General features: G+C 48.2%; 1 protein-coding gene across 3 annotated transcripts in view; it reads left to right on the top strand.

Annotated features, from left to right (window-relative positions):
• tbc1d22b (TBC1 domain family, member 22B) overlaps positions 1 to 16,812 on the top strand; it is a 37,845-nt gene extending 21,033 nt beyond the window's left edge. For 2 of the 3 annotated variants that reach the window (XM_023826717.2, XM_023826716.2), the window contains 5 exons: positions 4,857 to 4,963; positions 5,926 to 6,001; positions 7,617 to 7,744; positions 13,153 to 13,248; positions 14,308 to 16,812. In XM_023826717.2, the coding sequence (XP_023682485.1) occupies positions 4,857 to 4,963; positions 5,926 to 6,001; positions 7,617 to 7,744; positions 13,153 to 13,248; positions 14,308 to 14,436 (536 nt within the window). In that variant the 3' untranslated portion in view covers positions 14,437 to 16,812. Of the gene's footprint in view, positions 1 to 4,856; positions 4,964 to 5,925; positions 6,171 to 7,616; positions 7,745 to 13,152; positions 13,249 to 14,307 lie in introns of those variants that run through there. The other variant, XR_002840062.1, reaches the window with a different exon arrangement.
• The last annotated feature ends 3,029 nt before the right edge of the window (positions 16,813 to 19,841 follow it).

The raw sequence follows: 19,841 nt of genomic DNA, 5'->3' as shown, positions 1-19,841 counted from the left end.
TGTGATTGGTGGTCCCAGCTGCAGCCATGTGATTGGTGGTCCCAGTTGCAGCCATGTGATTGGCGGTCTCAGCTGCAGCCATGTGTTGATTGGCGGTCCCAGCTGCAGCCATGTGACGATTGCCGGTCCCAGCCGCAGCCATGTGACGATTGGAGGTCCCAGCCGCAGCCATGTGACGATTGGCGGTCACAGCCGCAGGCATGTGACGATTGGCGGTCATGTCCAGGGTTCACTGGGAAAGGAGGTGCCAGAACTAGGGGTGGCACAGTTCACAAAACCCACGGTTCGGTTTGTATCACGGTTTTAGGGTCACGGTTTTCGGTTCTGTACGGTTCTTGTTCTTGTTAAGTTTCTTTTAATCTTTAACACTCCAGAAATGTACTTCAGCATATGATATATAGCTTAATTATCCACAATTTAGGATACAGTATTAAAAAAGTTACATCATGTAATCATGCATAAACTGAATTTGACTTGACTTAAAGCACATTATTAAAATTATTAAACATTATTAATCCCAGAACAGTAGGGGTGGCACGGTTCACAAAACCCACGGTTCGGTTTGTATCAAGGTTTTAGGGTCACGGTTTTCGGTTCTGTACGATTCTTGTTATTTTTTCTTTTAATCTTTAACACTCCAGAAATGTACTTCAGCATATGATATATAGCTTAATTATCCACAATTTAGGATACAGTATTAAAAATGTTACATCATGTAATCATGCATAAACTGAATTTGACTTGACTTAAAGCACATTATTAAAATTATTAAACATTATTAATCCCAGAACAGTAATAAAATAAAAGTCTTGCCTTAACATAAATACTAAAAGAATAGATCGCTTTAATCGCTATTACAGTTGGGTATGGGCACGCGGTCTTATTTAGAAAACGTACAAAAAGAGACGCATATAATGTTTAATCATTCGTTTTGTATTTGTCCGGTCCACGGGGTTAATTGGGGATCGTTAAAATGATAGATCACCTATCTTGATGAAGCCTGATTCAGTTCGTTTTATATATACACTCACCTAAAAGATTATTAGGAACACCTGTTCAATTTCTCATTAATGCAATTATCTAATCAACCAATCACATGGCGGTTGCTTCAATGCATTTAGGGGTGTGGTGCTGGTCAAGACAATCTCCTGAACTCGAAACTGAATGTCAGAATGGGAAAGAAAGGTGATTTAAGCAATTTTGAGCGTGGCATGGTTGTTGGTGCCAGACGGGCCGGTCTGAGTATTTCACAATCTGCTCAGTTACTGGGATTTTCACGCACAACCATTTCTAGGGTTTACAAAGAATGGTGTGCAAAGGGAAAAACATCCAGTATGCGGCAGTCCTGTGGGCGAAAATGCCTTGTTGATGCTAGAGGTCAGAGGAGAATGGGCCGACTGATTCAAGTTGATAGAAGAGCAACTTTGACTGAAATAACCACTCGTTACAACCGAGGTATGCAGCAAAGCATTTGTGAAGCCACAACACGCACAACCTTGAGGCGGATGGGCTACAACAGCAGAAGACCCCACCGGGTACCACTCATCTCCACTACAAATAGGAAAAAGAGGCTACAATTTGCACGAGCTCACCAAAATTGGACAGTTGAAGACTGGAAAAATGTTGCCTGGTCTGATGAGTCTCGATTTCTGTTGAGACATTCAAATGGTAGAGTCAGAATTTGGCGTAAACAGAATGAGAACATGGATCCATCATGCCTTGTTACCACTGCGCAGGCTGGTGGTGGTGGTGTAATGGTGTGGGGGATGTTTTCTTGGCACACTTTAGGCCCCTTAGTGCCAATTGGGCACCGTTTAAATGCCACGGCCTACCTGAGCATTGTTTCTGACCATGTCCATCCCTTTATGACCACCATGTACCCATCCTCTGATGGCTACTTCCAGCAGGATAATGCACCATGTCACAAAGCTCGAATCATTTCAAATTGGTTTCTTGAACATGACAATGAGTTCACTGTACTAAAATGGCCCCCACAGTCACCAGATCTCAAAACAATAGAGCATCTTTGGGATGTGGTGGAACGGGAGCTTCGTGCCCTGGATGTGCATCCCACAAATCTCCATCAACTGCAAGATGCTATCCTATCAATATGGGCCAACATTTCTAAAGAATGCTTTCAGCACCTTGTTGAATCAATGCCACGTAGAATTAAGGCAGTTCTGAAGGCGAAAGGGGGTCAAACTGTAGGTCTGTGTGGTCAGACACTGTGCAATAAACAGAATTTTTAGGAACATGGCAAATGTTCACATTGCAGCATGGAAGCAGGCTCACTGTTACAACGCTGACCGGGGAAGCAGAGGCGAGGAGACCTAGGATCGGGGGAATGCGGGGTTTAATGAGCAAAAGGAACACAGACAAGCGGTAAAGCAGAATTACAATATAATGACCGGACTGGAGAAAGAAACGGAAACACGGACTAAATACAATGGAGTAATGACAAATTTGACAACAATCAGGAACAGCTGGTAAACACGGGGAATCCACACAGGGTTAACGAGGGGGCGTGGCACACGGAAAGAGCGGACGATCGAGGCATGACACTCACTGGAGTGCTTTGTCACAGATAACTTAACTTAATTTTCTTTAACAAAGTGCCTAACCGCACATTAAATAAAGTCACACAACAAAGGCGCACAACAGTGTTCAGATGTTGTGCTATCGGTTGGCTGAAATTTTAACGTTTTCTTCAGAGACTGGGTGGTAACGCCGAAAACACGAGCTAAACGCAGCAAACGAAAGGCTACCGGAAATTACTTAGCTGGCTGAACTTTTACCGGAACTACGTCACAACGCTCTGTGCATATAGCCTATTCTTTCGCACGAAAGGGAAACACACTGACGTCACATACGGGGCACGAGGCTACATTGCGCATGTCATGAACCATCGAACCGTGCGACGCATGCATGCTCCGAACCGAGACAAGCGAACCGAACGGTTCGGTTTTTTTTCATGAACCGTGCCATCCCTAGCCAGAACCCAGCCTTCCCTGCACCCCCCTACCCCCCATCTCCATGTTACTGCTGCCATTGTGTCCATGGAGGCAATTATGGGCTTTTAGCCCACAGGCAGGGAGGGGCGCAGGATGCCCGGCTGGGGGAGCACAGCCTAAACACTCGGGTTAAGTGCCTGTGTCCGTGTTTACGCAACTGCGCTGCGTGTCCGTGCGGCACTGAAATTCAATAAAAGGGCTTAAAACGGACAATTTGTACAGGATCAGGAGTTCAAGAGGAGGCCTTTCCCTTCTGCCAGTGAGTCAGAGGGCAGGGGGGTTGAATGCGACCACATCCTGGAGGGTGGAAGGGGGGTTGTGTGCAGCTCGTTCTGTGTGGTTACAGACAAATTGCTGTTTAAAGGAAGAATGAGAATGTTTTCAACATGCTCTGGTGCGTGGTGGATGGGAAGGGGGCTCATGCTTTGGTGGGAGGGGTCCCTGTGTTTTTCTGTGGAGGAGGCCCCTGTGTTTTGGTGGGACGGGGGACCACTGTATTTTGCTGGTTAGGGGGCCTCATGTTTTCGTGTTCTGCTCACAAGGAGAACGGAGAATTGTCCCAAGGGTTGAATGAATGTGAGAGGACAGTTTCTCAGCAGCAGCAGGCTGTGACGCAGAAGCTTGCTGGGGACTGGGGCAGGGTCACGGTTATGATGTCAGGTCCTGGGGGTGGGGGGGGCTGCCTCTGCTTAACATTCACATAGTGCCTGCCCTCTACAGCAGTGGCAGTGATGTGGGAAAACCCGCATAGGTATTGTGGGGGCGACTTCCTGCCACGCGTGTGTGTGTGCCCGTGAGCGGGGGCGACTTCCTGCCACGCGTGTGTGTGTGCCCGTTAGCGGGGGCGACTTCCTGCCACGCGTGTGTGTGCCCGTGAGCGGGGGCGACTTCCTGCCACGCGTGTGTGTGTGCCCGTTAGCGGGGGCGACTTCCTGCCACGCGTGTGTGTGCCCGTTAGCGGGGGCGACTTCCTGCCACGCGTGTGTGTGCCCGTGAGTGGGGGCGACTTCCTGCCATGCGTGTGTGTGCCCGTGAGCGGGGGCGACTTCCTGCCGTGCGTGTGTGTGCCCGTTAGCGGGGGCGACTTCCTGCCACGTGTTAATCTGCAGTCGGCCTATGGACTTGCGGCTCTGCAGGGTGTATTTGTTGCCCCCCTGTCTCCAGAACACAGCAGAGTACGTTTGTGGCCTGACATCTAAATGGGACACCCCCAACCCCCCCCCCCCCCCCCCATCCCGGCTCATTGGTATGCACTGACCATTCCAGCACTATGCACTCGGAAGAAATGCAATAAAACATCTTAATAATCAGTACAGCGTCGCCTTCTGTGCCGAGCTGCTTCTAAATAAACAAACAACAGCAAGGCACTGATGCTCCATATTGAACGTTCTTGCTTGTCCTCTTATCACTGCAGCCTTTTAGATCTGTCATCTTTCTTCCACTCCTTTCATCGGTGTCATACATCACTCGTTACGGTATCTGAGTGCACCTCCATGTTCGCCGGTTACTTTTCTCTTCTCCTGGAATTAGCCTCATGCCTCTACGTAAATTATTAGCATGTGCTGAGGATCCCCTTCGGGGTAATGCTGGTCTCGCTTCTCCCATCTGTGTATGGATGCAGTTTGGTGCTGTTGTTTAAAGACCATTTAAAGGTCAGAGCTGTGAGGGGACCCCAGAGAAGGACCTCATGAATGTCAAGAACAAGTGCATGTTGATACTGTCAGATATTCCCTCCCGCCGCTGCTCTGTACAGGGAGCTGGCCGGTGTCCACGTGACTCCCCACGACACCGAGCGGGAACACTCAGCTTATGCTCTGCGCGTCTCTCTCTTTTGTGTGTATGCAGAGGAAGATGTGGAAAACTTTGAAGTTTCAGCGCTGCCTCTGGACACGCAGAGGAACATTGAGGCGGACAGCTTCTGGTGTCTGAGCAAGCTTCTGGATGGCATCCAGGTCTGTCTGCGCCGCCCCGCCTGTGTAGCTCTGCCTGTGCGGCTCCGCCTGCACCACCCCATCTGCGTAGCTCCGCCTGCAGCGCCCCATCTGCGTAGCTCCGCCTGCAGCGCCCCATCTGCGTAGCTCCGCCTGCAGCGCCCCATCTGCGTAGCTCCGCCTGCAGCGCCCCATCTGCGTAGCTCCGCCTGCACCGCGCCATCTGCGTAGCTCCGCCTGCACCGCCCCATCTGCGTAGCTCCGCCTGCACCGCCCCATCTGCGTAGCTCCACCTGCACCGCCCCATCTGCGTAGCTCCGCCTGCAGCGCCCCATCCGCGTAGCTCCGCCTGCACCGCGCCATCCGCGTAGCTCCACCTGCACCGCACCATCCGCGTAGCTCCGCCTGCACCACCCCATCTGCGTAGCTCCGCCTGCACCGCACCATCGATGTAGCTCCGCCTGTGTAGCTCCAACTGCACCGCTCTGCCTGCTCCTCCCCGCCCACGCCACTCTCCATGACACGGCAATGTCAGTGGGAAGTTTTAAACATATCAACTTTTATGCAAATTTTATCATTTCTTGGCACATAAACAGATATGTGAAGGTCCATTCTCTTAAGCCAAAATCAGTATGATTCCATTGCTGATATTTGAAGTCTAGTATTGGTACATTCCTTAATGGTCAGCACAGCCTGACCTCACGGTCCGACACGCCTTCCATGGCTTTCAGTGTCGGGTCCCAGACACACAGGCTCTTGCCTCTGGATTTATTAGTCTACAGGGGTGGCCAGAAGCTCTGCAGCAAAATCAGTTAAACTCTGAATGGGCAAGAGAAAGGGATGCTGGGAGTTTTCCATTTTCTCTGTTGGCTGGAAGAAGATGGATAAGAGAAAAGGAAAAGGGGAAGATTGATCAGCACCTTTAAACTTCTTGTGCTTTTTGTTTTCCCCCCACCCCGCTCTTTCTCTCTGCTCTCGGGCAGGATAACTACACTTTTGCTCAGCCCGGGATCCAGATCAAGGTCAAGGCCCTGGAGGAGCTGGTCAGCAGGATCGATGGTGAGATGTTTGCCCCGTACCCGCCGTCGTCGTCATCCGTCTTCTGGGGACGCGGCTCGTTTTAAACCTCGCTGCCGGGATGCTGGATGGATGTCCGCACCGAGATGCGCGGAGCTCTGAGTCATCTGCACGAATCGCTGTAGAGAGCCAGCCTGTCCTCCGCCACACAGTAAGGAGCGTCGCTCGGTCGGTGTGTGCACCGCCTGGCGCCTCCTCCCGCCGCCTCCCCCGGCTCCCCGGCGGGTCCCTCCCGCACAGTCACCTACGCTCCTAAGCCTTGGTCCCGCCTGTCGTCTTGCACAGCCCTGATTTACCACCCGCCTGTTACTGCCGCCGCTGTTATTGTTTGCTGCAATAATAAGCTGAATGCCGATCGACAGCGGGGCCCGTAAAAGGCAGCGGCCGCCGGGGGGGGGGCGTCTGCGTGCCATCAATCAACGCCTGGCGAGGTCGGCGACGCCGCCACGGCGTAACCAGCACTACGCCGCAGAGGAATGAGCGTGCGTCATGGGGGCGGCAATATGGAGCTCAGTGAATCTGTTTGCTCGGAGCTCTGCCGCGGCCCGGGTCCCTTACTAGCTATTACCGCTTCATACCAAAGAACACGCCGGCGAACAGCGAAGGACCGGCCGTCACCCCCACCGTTAAGCGCGTGGCCATCAGTCCCACCCCTTTCCCTGCATCCGTGTCAGGTCCAGACCAGGCCGGACTCGCACGTTAGAGGCTTACCTCTCTTCCTCCCTCCTCGTCGTTTCGGTCAACGTCCCCAATAAGCCAGCTAGCATTAATCGGTAATGGCAGCATGCTTTTCTCTTTTGGAAGTAAATTTTCTTTCTGTCTAATGTAGCTGATTAATAGGGGCCAGAAGAAAGCATAAAAACACAGCCCCACGCCGTCCGCGGCCAAACCGCAGCAGTTCGCTCTCTTTGTCTATGGCTCTTGGCTGCCATTGGGATCAAACACGGGAGTGTTTGGTGGTGAGAGGGAGCACAGCTCAAGGTGCCGTCGATGAGCGTGGCCGGGGTTAGCACCCCGCAGATGCCCCATTCAAAGAAACCAAAGAAGTTTTTGTGTCGTAGTGAGAATCAAGTGAGAGGTGGTGGCTGAGTTCCACGCCGGGGTTCACAAGCGGGGGCTCGAGCGCGTGATTAAGATGCTGCCTGCTGACTGAGGCCCCCAGTCTGGAGATAAAGAGGTTAATTGGGGTGCGAGGTAAAGACACAGCGTGGCGTGATTTATTGTGGGAGTCTCCCAGCTGCTTCTGGGCTTGTCCGCCGTGAGCGATGGGGTAGTCTGCGGCAGCCTGGGGGCCTGCCCGGATAGTACGCCCTAAATTACAAGCCGCTTGATGGATTCCTTCAAACAGAATGGAGTTGGACAGCCGACAGACGTCACACAATGCTGTCAATGTTGTACTGTAACTGCTTAAGTGCACGGATATTCATGTCATGTCATATTGTTATGTAGCAGATCACCAACACATGCATAGCTTTTAATTTTTATTTAGAGTTTTTCCAACTTAAATAGCAAGCTAGAGGGAACTAAACCTGCAGCATTCTGGTCCTTAACCAGCACACCACCTGCTGGCAGACTGTCATTGCATCTCTCCCCGCAGAGGACGTGCACAGCCACTTCCAGCGGTACGAAGTGGAGTACCTGCAGTTTGCCTTTCGGTGGATGAATAACCTCCTAATGCGAGAACTTCCCCTCCGCTGCACCATCCGCCTCTGGGACACTTACCAGGTGGGAAACTGAATGCCGGCACCTTCACACACCATCTGTGTACGCATGTCTGTACGGGAAGCCGTCACGCATACCGTGTACACATGTCTGTACGGGAAGCCGTCACACATACCGTGTACGCAGGCCTGTACGGGAAGCCGTCACGCATACCGTGTACGCAGGTCTGTACGGGAAGCCGTCACGCATACCGTGTACACATGTCTGTACGGGAAGCCGTCATACATACCGTGTACGCAGGCCTGTACGGGAAGCCGTCACACATACCGTGTACGCAGGCCTGTACGGGAAGCCGTCACACATACCGTGTACGCATGTCTGTACGGGAAGCCGTCACGCCTACCGTGTACGCAGGCCTGTACGGGAAGCCGTCACACATACCGTGTACGCATGTCTGTACGGGAAGCCGTCACGCCTACCGTGTACGCAGGCCTGTACGGGAAGCCGTCACACATACCGTGTACGCATGTCTGTACGGGAAGCCGTCACGCCTACCGTGTACGCAGGCCTGTACGGGAAGCCGTCACGCCTACCGTGTACGCATGTCTGTACGGGAATCCGTCATACATACCGTGTACGCATGTCTGTACGGGAAGCCGTCACACATACCGTGTACGCATGTCTGTACGGGAAGCCGTCACACCTACCGTGTATGCAGGTCTGTATGGGAAGCCGTCACACATACCGTGTACGCATGTCTGTACGGGAAGCCGTCACACATACCGTGTACGCATGTCTGTACGGGAAGCCGTCACACCTACCGTGTATGCAGGTCTGTATGGGAAGCCGTCACACATACCGTGTACGCATGTCTGTACGGGAAGCCGTCACACATACCGTGTACGCATGTCTGTACGGGAAGCCGTCACACATACCGTGTATGCAGGTCTGTATGGGAAGCCGTCACACCTACCGTGTATGCAGGTCTGTATGGGAAGCCGTCACACATACCGTGTACGCAGGTCTGTATGGGAAGCCGTCACACATACCGTGTACGCATGTCTGTACGGGAAGCCGTCACACATACCGTGTACGCATGTCTGTACGGGAAGCCGTCATACATACTGTGTACGCAGGTCTGTACGGGAAGCCGTCCCGCCTGCCGTATACATAGACCTGTATGGGAAACCATTACAGAGGGAGTGCCAGAGGCTGAATTTGAACCCTTAACCTTGGAAGCATGAGGCTGCAGGGCTATGCCATGATCCACCTGCTGCCCTCTGCATTGACCCTGTGTTTTGTATACTTACCTGTATTCACGTCTGTCATTTAATGTAACGTTACTCCATCTGCAACTGCTCACTAAGGTAAAACATATATGCATGCATTAGTGCTGTCCCAAACGATTATTCTGTAAACGATTAATCTAGCGATTGTTTCGATTTTTCGACTAATCTAACAACAAATTTTTCGATTGATCTGATAAATTTATTGATAAGCAATTATTTTAGTCCTTTAGTGCAATTCACCCCCTCCCCCCCACACACAAATCTGAAATTCTCATTAACATTTCAATTTATTTAAACATTTCTTAAACATTACAGCATTATGGAAAGGGCAAATCTTAAGAGATTCAATAGGATTTCTATTTTAGACTGAAGTTAATAATCACTGCAATAGTTTTTACTTAATTATTTCAGTACACAAATTTGACATTAATGTTGAAATAGATGCTAAGACATGGAATGATTTCATAACTAGAGAAACATGTTTTAAATTAAGAAACATTAGCAAAGGTAGCTTATAGCCTAGTTAAGCTTACTTCAGTGAACAAGGAACGATTTAGGCTATAGTGTGTAAGAGTAGTCGTAAACGATAATTTGTCTCACTATTACATGACAGAATAAGTAAACAGAAAATATAAAACGGCTGAAACAGCGTCATTAACGTCAGCTACAGTAGAGATGCAGAAAAGGTGTCATGACTGAAGTATTACCAAACTTTAGAAGGCCGCGTGCGAGCCTTTCTTGCTACGTGTTTCTCCAGAGGCTCCGGAGCTCTGCTGGTAGATGCAGCCACGTTGCCTCGTGCGCGGGGGCGGGGCGGACGGCAAATTTCCTTTTTGCAGGGTGGTAGGTGATGTCTCATTAATATTTATGAGAGAAGTGCTACATGATTGGCCAGTGCATGCCTTACAAAATAGCGCGGCACTGCCGGCACCGGCGATATTAGACAAAACTATATCGGAATTCAGTCTATAATTGATATAGTTTTAATGGTGCCAGCAGTGAAACAACTAGCCAGCTTTTTAACGGAATAACTTTGTATTGTAAATGAAAACCATGCTGCAGGTCCAATAAATAAAATATTGTAGCTCTCGAGTAAAGATCATCAGGTGGACAGTAAAGTTCAGTTATTAGCAGACTGTTGCGCGATTCTTAAAAGGACAGTGTTAACGTGCGCCCTTACAATATGTTTAGCTTATGAATTAGTGCATTGCAGTTACAAAACATTTACGTAGTTTTACACAACGCGTCGACACTGAAATTCCACTTTGACGCATTTTTATAATCGACATGTTGATTACGTCGAATAATCGTCCCAGCCCTAGCATACATATGTATGTCCACTCATAAATACTCAGTAATCATCTGGATATGAAAAAATATCTTAAGACCGTTCAGTTTAAGTATCAGTTTTCAGAAGCGGCGTGAGCGTGGTGGATGAAGAGAGAGAAGACCGACGTCCCAGAAGGGGAATAGGAAATTAGAGGCAAGGTAGACACAGACTCCAAATGATTGGAGTATGGGGGGGGGGGTATTAATGGGGGAGGAAGCAATGAGGTAATAAGACAAGGTTCACACACAAGGGTCACTAAAGCTGATCAAGGCTGAGGGGAGTCAAGAACAGAATGACAGCGATAAGCCTTCGAAGGGGGTGGGGAGTTTAGCCATGAACGCGTTCAGCTTAATGGGATTCCTGAAAGATCAGAGTGCTAGTGCCCCCCCGCAGGCCCACTACATGGCACGCCTCGGGCACTTGCACTGTACTCGAACCTCGACAGCGCCGTGCATGTGTCCGCCTCACCCCGTGCCCTCGGCCCACCGTACGATTATAGCCCTGGGTAGGCATTGCAGGTAGAAGCGTCCCATGCGAGAGTAAGCCAGTAGCTCTCAGGACCAGAAACCTCTCTGCTCTTCCTTATCGCCACTGCTGATCTGAAGGGAGCCTTACTGCTTGCACTATGGCTGGACTCTCGGGCGTCCCTCCCCACCCACGCATAGCTGCTTGGGCTGGCTTTGCAGTACCAGCTTGGTCCCCAAGTGTCCTGCGCCTTATGGGGACTACGGGACGCCCTTACAGCCCCCCTGTGCTCCTCCCTTCCTTCTCTCATCTCCTCCATCTCCCATTATCATCAAGGTAGCTTTTCTCAAGCCTCACCCAAATCAGTACCAGTGGTCGCATAGCGATTATAAACGGCCAGTGTGTTTTCCTGCAGTGAAGCTCAGTGTCGATCTTTTTTGTATTCCCCTAGTGCTCTCGGTAACCCCCACGCCTGAATCTGTTCAAGGCAGTCTCCTCTCCTGGAGTTCAAAGCCCAGCTTTCACCGTGAAAATAACCAGTTCTCTGGAGCAGAGGCTGTATCAGCTAGTTAGCTGATGTATAGTAATTACTGCCAGTTCATGCATGCAGTACCACTGGATTCAAGTGTTGAAAACACTTCCTCAAAAGTGAAAGACTAACTATTACTATTATGAACTCAGTACACTGATCCTAATGGTAATTAGTGGATGTGAGCAGATTCTGAATCACGCTGTGTTATGCTGCCCTTGCAGTGAGGTTGAACTCTCGGAGATACAGTGCAGCCAGCCTTGAAAAGATTAATCCATGTGAGAGGATTAAAGTTGAGAGCCAGCTATGGTGATCTCTTGTTATTGTTGTTGTTGGTTCTTCTCCGTATTTTCGTCCTTTGTCTGGTATCCCCGCTTGCTGCTGCCCTCGCTGCCGTTCACTTCTGTCGCAATCCTGCTCAGTATTTGAAGCCCTGCTGGTCTGTCGTGAGATCAGGTCAGTGACGGGAGCCGTGAGCATCCCACTTTGCGGCTGGTGTCAGGGTTTCTCCTCTGTCTATTTGCACAAACATGGGTGGGGGGGTGGGGGGGTGGGGGGTCAGATGCATTTAAAGAGACTACAGCCCTCCCCCTAAGGTTAATCCATTGATTACTTCAGCTCCATCACCCTTGCCAGTCTGGTGGTATATGGACAGTAATGTATATCAAGCAGGGACAATGTGCACTTTGATGCCGCAGATATCCAAGGTACTGCAGTCAAACTCCAGATTAGCCACCATCTCCCTTTAAGTTCAGGTCAGATAAGCGTGGCTTAGGCTTTCATCGTAGTTTTCTAAGTACCTGGGTGTGTTTGTGCAGAGAGGAACAGCCCAGGTTCCTGGATCATCTTTAGGTTGCCTGGTGCTTGCAGCTATGCAGCTCTATTATATCCTCCAAGTCTTGAAGCTGTTTTTCCTTAACAGTCCTTTATGAAGTCTGTGGGCTTATTGTGGCATCAGAACAAGACACACAGAAGAGGACGTCTTGGAGGTTGGCTACTCTGAGAATGTGTGAAGAGGAGGAAGAGGGGGGGCCAGAGAGAGGTGGGGAGGTAAAGCAGCGGCGCCTCCTCTCACTCGCAGGCTGTTAGCGTGACAGGCCATTAGCGAGGTGCGCTAAAGCGGGCTCACGGCGCACGCCATCTCGCCCCAGCTCCCATCATCCCCACCTCATAGCAGATGAATGTTTCACAGACAGCCTCTCCGATGGGTCGAGTGAAACAAAACCGAACGGCAGAATGCTTTTGTTTCTCGTGTCTGAAGAGTGAGCTGCGCACATTGGGAATAAAGGAAAATGATCTGAGTGAAGGAGACCAAATGGGGAGAGGCGGCTTGGCCGAGAGGCCGCCATTTTATAGGTATGACAGCAGCTCTGTGCTGGAGCTGCAGTCACATCCAACCTTTGCATCCTGGATTAGCAGAGAATGCAAATGCATTTCCTTTTGGAATGAAACACAAAGCTGCGAGGCTGTTAGTGCTGTGTGGGTTAACCCTGTCTATTGGTGTGTTAGCCCTTACTGTTGATGGGGTAGCCCTGACTATTGGTGGGGTAGCCCTTACTGTTGATGGGTTAGCCCTGACTATTGGTGGGGTAGCCCTTACTGTTGATGGGGTAGCCCTGTCTGTTGATGGGTTAGCCCTGTCTGTTGGTGGTTTAGCCCTTACTGTTGATGGGGTAGCCCTTACTGTTGATGGGGTAGCCCTTACTGTTGATGGGGTAGCCCTTACTGTTGGTGGGTTGATATTGAGTTATCCCTTATGTGTGTGTGTGTGTGTGTGTGTGCGCGCTTGCACATGTGTACACACGTGTGTTGGTGTTGTTGCTTTTTATTGAGACATTTTATCCACATGTTTCTGCAGGCTGAAGCTGAGGGCTTCTCTCACTTTCACCTCTATGTCTGCGCTGCCTTTCTGATTGAATGGAGGAAGGAGATCTTGTCCATGGTGGACTTCCAGGTACACACAGCCAGTCGCATGTACATATGTATGTATGTATGTATGTACATATGTATGTATGTATGTATGTATGTACATATGTATGTATGTATGTATGTACATATGTATGTATGCATGTATGTACATATGTATGTATGCATGTATGTATGTACGTACAGTGTTTCACAAAAGTGAGTACACCCCTCACGTCCTTGTAAATATTTTATATCTTTTCATGAGACAATACTGAAGATATGACACTTTGATACAATGTAAAGTAGCCAGTGAACAGCTTGTATATCAGTGTAAATTTGCTGTCCCCTCAAAATACAGTAAAATCCAGTTATAACGGACTTCAAGGGACCTGGCAAATCAGTCCGTTATATCCAAGGTCTGTTATATCCAGAGTTGCTATATGCCCAGAACACAACTACAGGACGCCATTTACTCATGCCACACCTCAGCAGACACACTTGTGGTATAGATTATTATATTGTACGTGTAGTAATCCAACTTTATCTGACCAGATGCGTGACTATTAATAATCCCGACTACGTATCTGTGCTGGATGTCACCGGCACGCCACACGCCTTGCAGGGTGAGGGCTGTACTCACTTTTGTGAGATACTGTATATATTCATGTATGTACGTATGTATGTATGTATATATACATGCCTGCCTGCCTGTCTGTCTGTCGAAAATGAAACCTTTTGACCCACCATGGCTGGTCAAACACTTCATTGCAGTTGAAATAATTGGCCTCCCAGTTTAACAGGCATCTCACAAACATATTTCACACCCTAATGGTTTTCATAGCTCAGTGGTCACCAAATGAGAAATGAAAAATTCAGTTATTATTTTCCGGAACTTTCTCTTTCACCTTTGATGGTTCTGGTGATTTCTTCCCCCATCACTCATGCTTGGCCATTAGAAGCGTAACCCCCCCCTGACCTTGCTGTGCTGCTTGACCACATCCACTAAATCTATAAATTCTATGGTGTTTTGAGAGCACAGATCTCTGTACTGTTCCCACAGAGTTTTAACTTCACTAAGACTGGAATCTTTTCGGGTCTTTTCCAGAGCTTGCTCATGCTGCTCCAGAACCTACCCACAATTCACTGGGGCAACGAAGAAGTGGGACTGCTGCTCGCTGAAGCCTACAGGCTGAAGTACATGTTCGCAGATGCGCCCAACCACTACCGAAGATAATTCCATCCACGGATGGAGTGTGTATACCTCCATAGTGATACGGATGTGCTTTGGAACGTGCTGGATGAGGAATTCAAGTCCTCCTGCTTTGACATAAGACATTTACAGACATAGACCCAATTTCTATCATACATGCACAGAAAATGCACATGTAGCCCCATGGCTGAAGGAGCAGGGTGCCAATCCCTTGATTGCCCCTTATTTGGGCATTTCCTCCCCAGTCTCTGATGGGCCTGGTAAAATTTCCTTTGGACCCAGCATTCAGTTTTCAAAACCATGGGTTAGAACTGTCTACCTACTTGTCTGTTACAGATTCTGATAAAGCACTCAAAGAGCGGCTGGACATTCCCAGGCTGTCAGCAGACTCACTTCCAGGAAGCACTGGAGGACCGAGCACTCTGATTGCCAGGGACTGGGGGAAAAAAAAAGAAAACGCTTCCGATATAATTCATCAGGCCTCTCTCTTCCTTTATGATACCTGCCTAGGGGCGTAAAGCATAAAACTCTGTGGTGTTGTCCCTCAAGGGTACGGAAACAGAGAGATGTACTCTGGTTCTGTCATTTTGAAGCTGCTCGTCCAGAACTTGCAGCTTCTGCTTGGTCCGGTACCCCCCATCTCTCCTGCATCTCCACAGCAGACGTGACTCTGCTCCCGGCACCGTTCGCTTCCCCTGACCTCCAATCTGCATTATTTGCGTCTGTTACAGTTTAGCGTTTGCATGGACTGCAGCTCTTGCAGTCTGTCTGCACAGTGCGCCTGGTCAGCGTTGCAGAGCTGTACTGGGATTGATGCACGCAGCGCAGGACCTGAGGTGCTGCCAGGCTGTGGGGCGCATCTGCGCAGCCGTCCTAGAGCCCTGCTGTATGGAACAGGAGGCCGTGCACAGCTGTAAGGCTGTGCAGCTGCTGCACAGTGGGTGGGCAATCATGTGTGAGCTTTGCCCTCAGTCTCCTCCACTGTATTCAGCCTGTGAACACGAGGACCAGCCACACTCGCTGCAAAATTGGTGGCATTGTGTAACCAGTGCAAACAGATCAGTGCAAAGGATCACTGCGGGTGTGCTTGGTTCTCACTCTGGGATCTTTTTGTTATTATTTTAGTCTGTATTGGATAACCTAACAAAATATAGAGGTACTGTAAATACTTATAGATAATCTTATTCTATTTGAATCAGCTACAGAAGTCAGTCACTGGAGAGGAAATATTCTATGGAAATGGGGGAAAAATAGAGAAAAGTTTAACTGTGCATTAGCTGCCATTCAATGGGAGTGATTTTTAAAACTGTGGGCATGGTGTTAGTGTATTAAATTTAGAGTTATGGCTTTTCCAGACATGCAGCTATCAGTGAAACAGCACATTAGGCCCCCGACTTGCCGCTTCTGTCCGGCTCAGTGCAGGTGAAACAGGCAGCTGCTGCCTGGCTTGGCGGCTGCTGCACTCAGCTGAGGCCAGGCCTTGTGGGGCAGTTTGGCCAGCCTGGGCCTCGGCCCCTGTGGTGAGAGCCGACGGCCAGACCCCAGCCCAAGCCTGCCTTCTGTCATGCAGAGTCTTCACTCTTTGTTTGCCTTAACCCCCCACCCCAGCAGTGCTGCTCCCACAGTCTCCTTATAGACAGAGATGGCCATAGAGATTTCTTGGGAGAGTGTAGCAAAGGCTGAATTTTATTTTTTATTTTTTTAACCTTGTGTATTATTTTGACAATCTGAAAGTCCCTGATCGTGTGGAAAGCCTTGGATAGAAAGTGTCTAAGAATTCATCTTCCTGCAGAAAATCAGTAGACTTTTCCTGTTGTGCTTTTATCAAAGTTTTAAAGTTTAATTGTTACATACACAGTGCACTGTGCAGTGCGATGCACAGGTGCCTGGCCCTGGACTGTGAAATAGGACATATAAAAGACATATATCAACAAACATTAATCATTTATGCTGTGCTACAAAAGATGTACTGTGTTCCGCTAGACCAGGGTTATTCAACTCACGGTCCTCGAGGTCTGAGCACTGCTGGTTTTCCAGCCTTCCTTTACCTGTCAGTCAGGTGTGAAGCCTCTGACCAATCAGAATCAGTAATTATTAAACAACTACCTGGGAGAACTGAAAACACGGCCTGGATTTGGAATCGAGGTCCAGAGTTGAAGATCCCTGCGCTAGACATTTTCCCCTTAAAGGAGTAGCATAGCTGATTTGCACTAATTGTTCATTGGAAATGCAGACAATTCAAATAATTTGGTGTCACAGGGATTTGACTTTGGCTGCCTTTGGACTTGGTAACGTTGGACCAAAGCCTGAAAGTGATACTGGGGATCAAAAACAACCTCTTATCCCATCTCAACAGTGTATTAGTGATTTTAATAAAAAATTTGGAACATTTTCACACAATGAAGGATTTTCTTGACTGCACGGGGGGATAAACTTGTTTCATATATTGTTTTAGAGTAATGAGTAATGAAAGAAAACAAACAAAAACAGGGGGAATGGAATGCCCTGCTGATTGTGTGGGACTTCATTTCTGTGGTATCATAAGAGTGCCTTTAATCATAACGCACAGCTCTGGTGTGCTTAAATTCCTTGGGGGAAATCTCATGCCGCCGCACATTTCCCTGGTGCAGAATGGGCTGCCAGTCGAAATGCCTTGGAACAGAATATGACTTTCTGCGAAGCCGACTTCTTGGATAAATGAGATCACACGCGGATGTTACTGCAATTACTCCATCGGCCCCTGCAGTAGAAAGACCCATGCATGGGTGAAGATAGTTTTGAAGCATATCAAGGTTATGAGTCTGTTAGTGTTAATACATTTTGGCATCATTATTTATTTTTTGGTGGGTGAAATCATTTATTACAAAGAAATCATTAATGCGACATAAGGATACTGGGAATGTCTTGAAATTGGCTGGAGAGCCTCCTTTTTCAGGGGATGCTCACGCAGGCTGGGACGTTCTGTGGGATCTGCAGCACGGCAACTCCAGGCCTAATAACTGGCTTCTTGGGTAGATCATGGCTGTTGCTGATGTGGACACGTCCTCCTACATGCCGTCTGATGTGAGACTACAGCAGATGCTTAGCTTGCAAGCGGAGACCGAGGTCCAGCCAGGGCGGCTACGGGAGAACCCCCCGCCCTCCTCCTGTGCTGTCCCCCTCTTACCTGCAGAGGGCGCTCATTGGAGAAAAACTCCCTGCAGCTTGCTTTTTCTGGGCTGTCAAATGTTTGTCATAATTGTTTTATATATTTATTAAGAATTTACTAGAGAATTTGCTTGCATTCACAACACCCCGCATTCACAAATTCAATCATTTGTTTTTGATTACCTGAAATTTTTACTTGTACCCGAGAGCTAATCGAAATTCTTGATTTTGAAAGGCTATTGACAATGGCTCTGTACTTCAGAACATTTTTATGTGTCGAATGGTTATAAAAAGTATTTAAGAGATTTAGTTTGATTGCCATTTACCCCCCCCCCCCCTGCCTTCACCTTGCCTGCTCACAGCACAGCCCCCTTCAACATGACTATTTTCTATGGGTTCCAAAGCAGCGCTGCATTGTTTGAATACGTTCCCTTCTTCCTACAGCAATAATTTTCCTCGGCTGTTGTGAATTACACTTTTCTGCCGACTAATCGATAATTTTTATTTTATTCTCCTGCGTCCGAACTGCAGCGCAGCACTAGGAGTACACCGCCAATTTATATCTGAGTTTTATTTCCACTTCAGCAGTGGGAGAGGATTTTTCTAGAAGCTTGCCGTCAAATTCCTCCCGGCCGTGTTTACTGGTGTGGTCTTATTTTTAACCTACGGGAGGAGTGAGCTGTCAGAATATTGCCATTTCACTTTTTTAGGTAATCCTCAAGAAAGTGTAAGAACATGGCAGTGATTGGATATGGGTTCTGTTTGTCTGTATGGCACAATATTGTTTGCAGTAATAGCGATCCAGCTTTCCACATGCCTGAGGTCAGCAGCCGGTCCTTTGTGTCATGTTTTCTTTCTAGTTAAAATGCAATATGATGTCAAGAAATCCCAGAAGTATCCTTAATATTGGTTATGTAATTTGGACCCAGCCATTATTATAATATAAACGTAATTGTAACATATTGAAGGCAGTAGTAATTGACTGGCCTATATTAAAGCTTGAAGTTGGTTTGGAAGCAGTGTTTGTAGGCTGCTTCACTGTGACATTCAGTAGTGATTTTGAGATACAGACCTGGGAAGGGGCGTCGATCCAAACCAATCTGTTCCCATGCAGAACAGAGACATTTAAGACTGCCAGTCGGCATTAGCTGATTTTCAGTTTAAATGCAGGGCAAAGTAGGCAGAGATTTGAATCAGGAAGCAGGCAGCAGAGGATTAAGACAGAAATTAAGGGTTCAAGTTTCAGAAAGTACTTACTGCGTCTTTGGAATCACTCTCATAGGATTTCCTGCTAACGAAAGAGGTACGATGCAGGTCATTCTAGTCAGCAGCAACAATAATAATTCATAACAGCAAAAAAAGCAGCACACTTTAGCTTTGTTGGGCAAGCATGAGTCTTTAGTCTACATAATAGGTTGGAAATAAATTAGCTTAATTTAAAAAAAAACATGATTATGAAGGCCAATCTATAAAACTATAGTCATGTCTAGTCTGTTCGCAGAAGATGATACAGAAATATATGAGAATTTTGTGCCCTGTTGGTACAAACATGCAAGAATCTGTCAAACTGGTGAAAACCCCTCATTCAGACTGCGTGCACCTGAGAGCCGCCCCGGGTGCAGATCTTATGCCGGTGCTGCTCATCATCGTCTGCTTCCTGGTTTTCCCAGCCCACGACGCCCCGGCTGAGCCGCTGACACAGAGACGTCAGCATGCTGAACAAATACACAGCTGAATGACTTTGGTCCTTCAGTACTGCCATTGACAAACTATGACATGTTAAATATTTGCCTTCGACGTAAAACAAAGATGGTGTTTAATGCCACGTTATTGCTTTGGTTTTGTACGGTGAACCGTAGCATTTCATTTATCCTGGATTTTTGTTTGGTGTGGCTGTTAATTTCGCCTCTTGAAGGCCCGTGTCCATCAGGAGTCTGGCAGGTTCTGCGTCCATTTACCCGCACTGTCCCATTATGAACTCGAAGTACCTCTGACGTTACCAATTTTATTTTCTGTCACCCCCCCCCCCCACCATGTGAAGTATGCCAAAATAGTCATTACTTTTTATTGTGGTCAATGCTGTTTTTGAGCCTTAATGAAAGAAGAGTGACTTGCTGTATATTTGCCTTTTGTTTATATTAAACTATCTTCTCGTAATATGATTTGTGCGTGTCACTTTTCATCAGTGTTTTTTTTGTGCCAGCTGTGAGTCATAAGTTCTTAATTAGAATTATATGTAGTGTCATGCATACATTGTCCATAATTGGTGAAATTATGGAGCG

Source organism: Paramormyrops kingsleyae, chromosome 6 (genome assembly GCF_048594095.1).
Source record: "Paramormyrops kingsleyae isolate MSU_618 chromosome 6, PKINGS_0.4, whole genome shotgun sequence".
NCBI lineage: Eukaryota > Metazoa > Chordata > Actinopteri > Osteoglossiformes > Mormyridae > Paramormyrops > Paramormyrops kingsleyae.
Note: the sequence above shows the minus strand (reverse complement) of the source record. Positions and strands in the feature narration are given on the sequence as shown.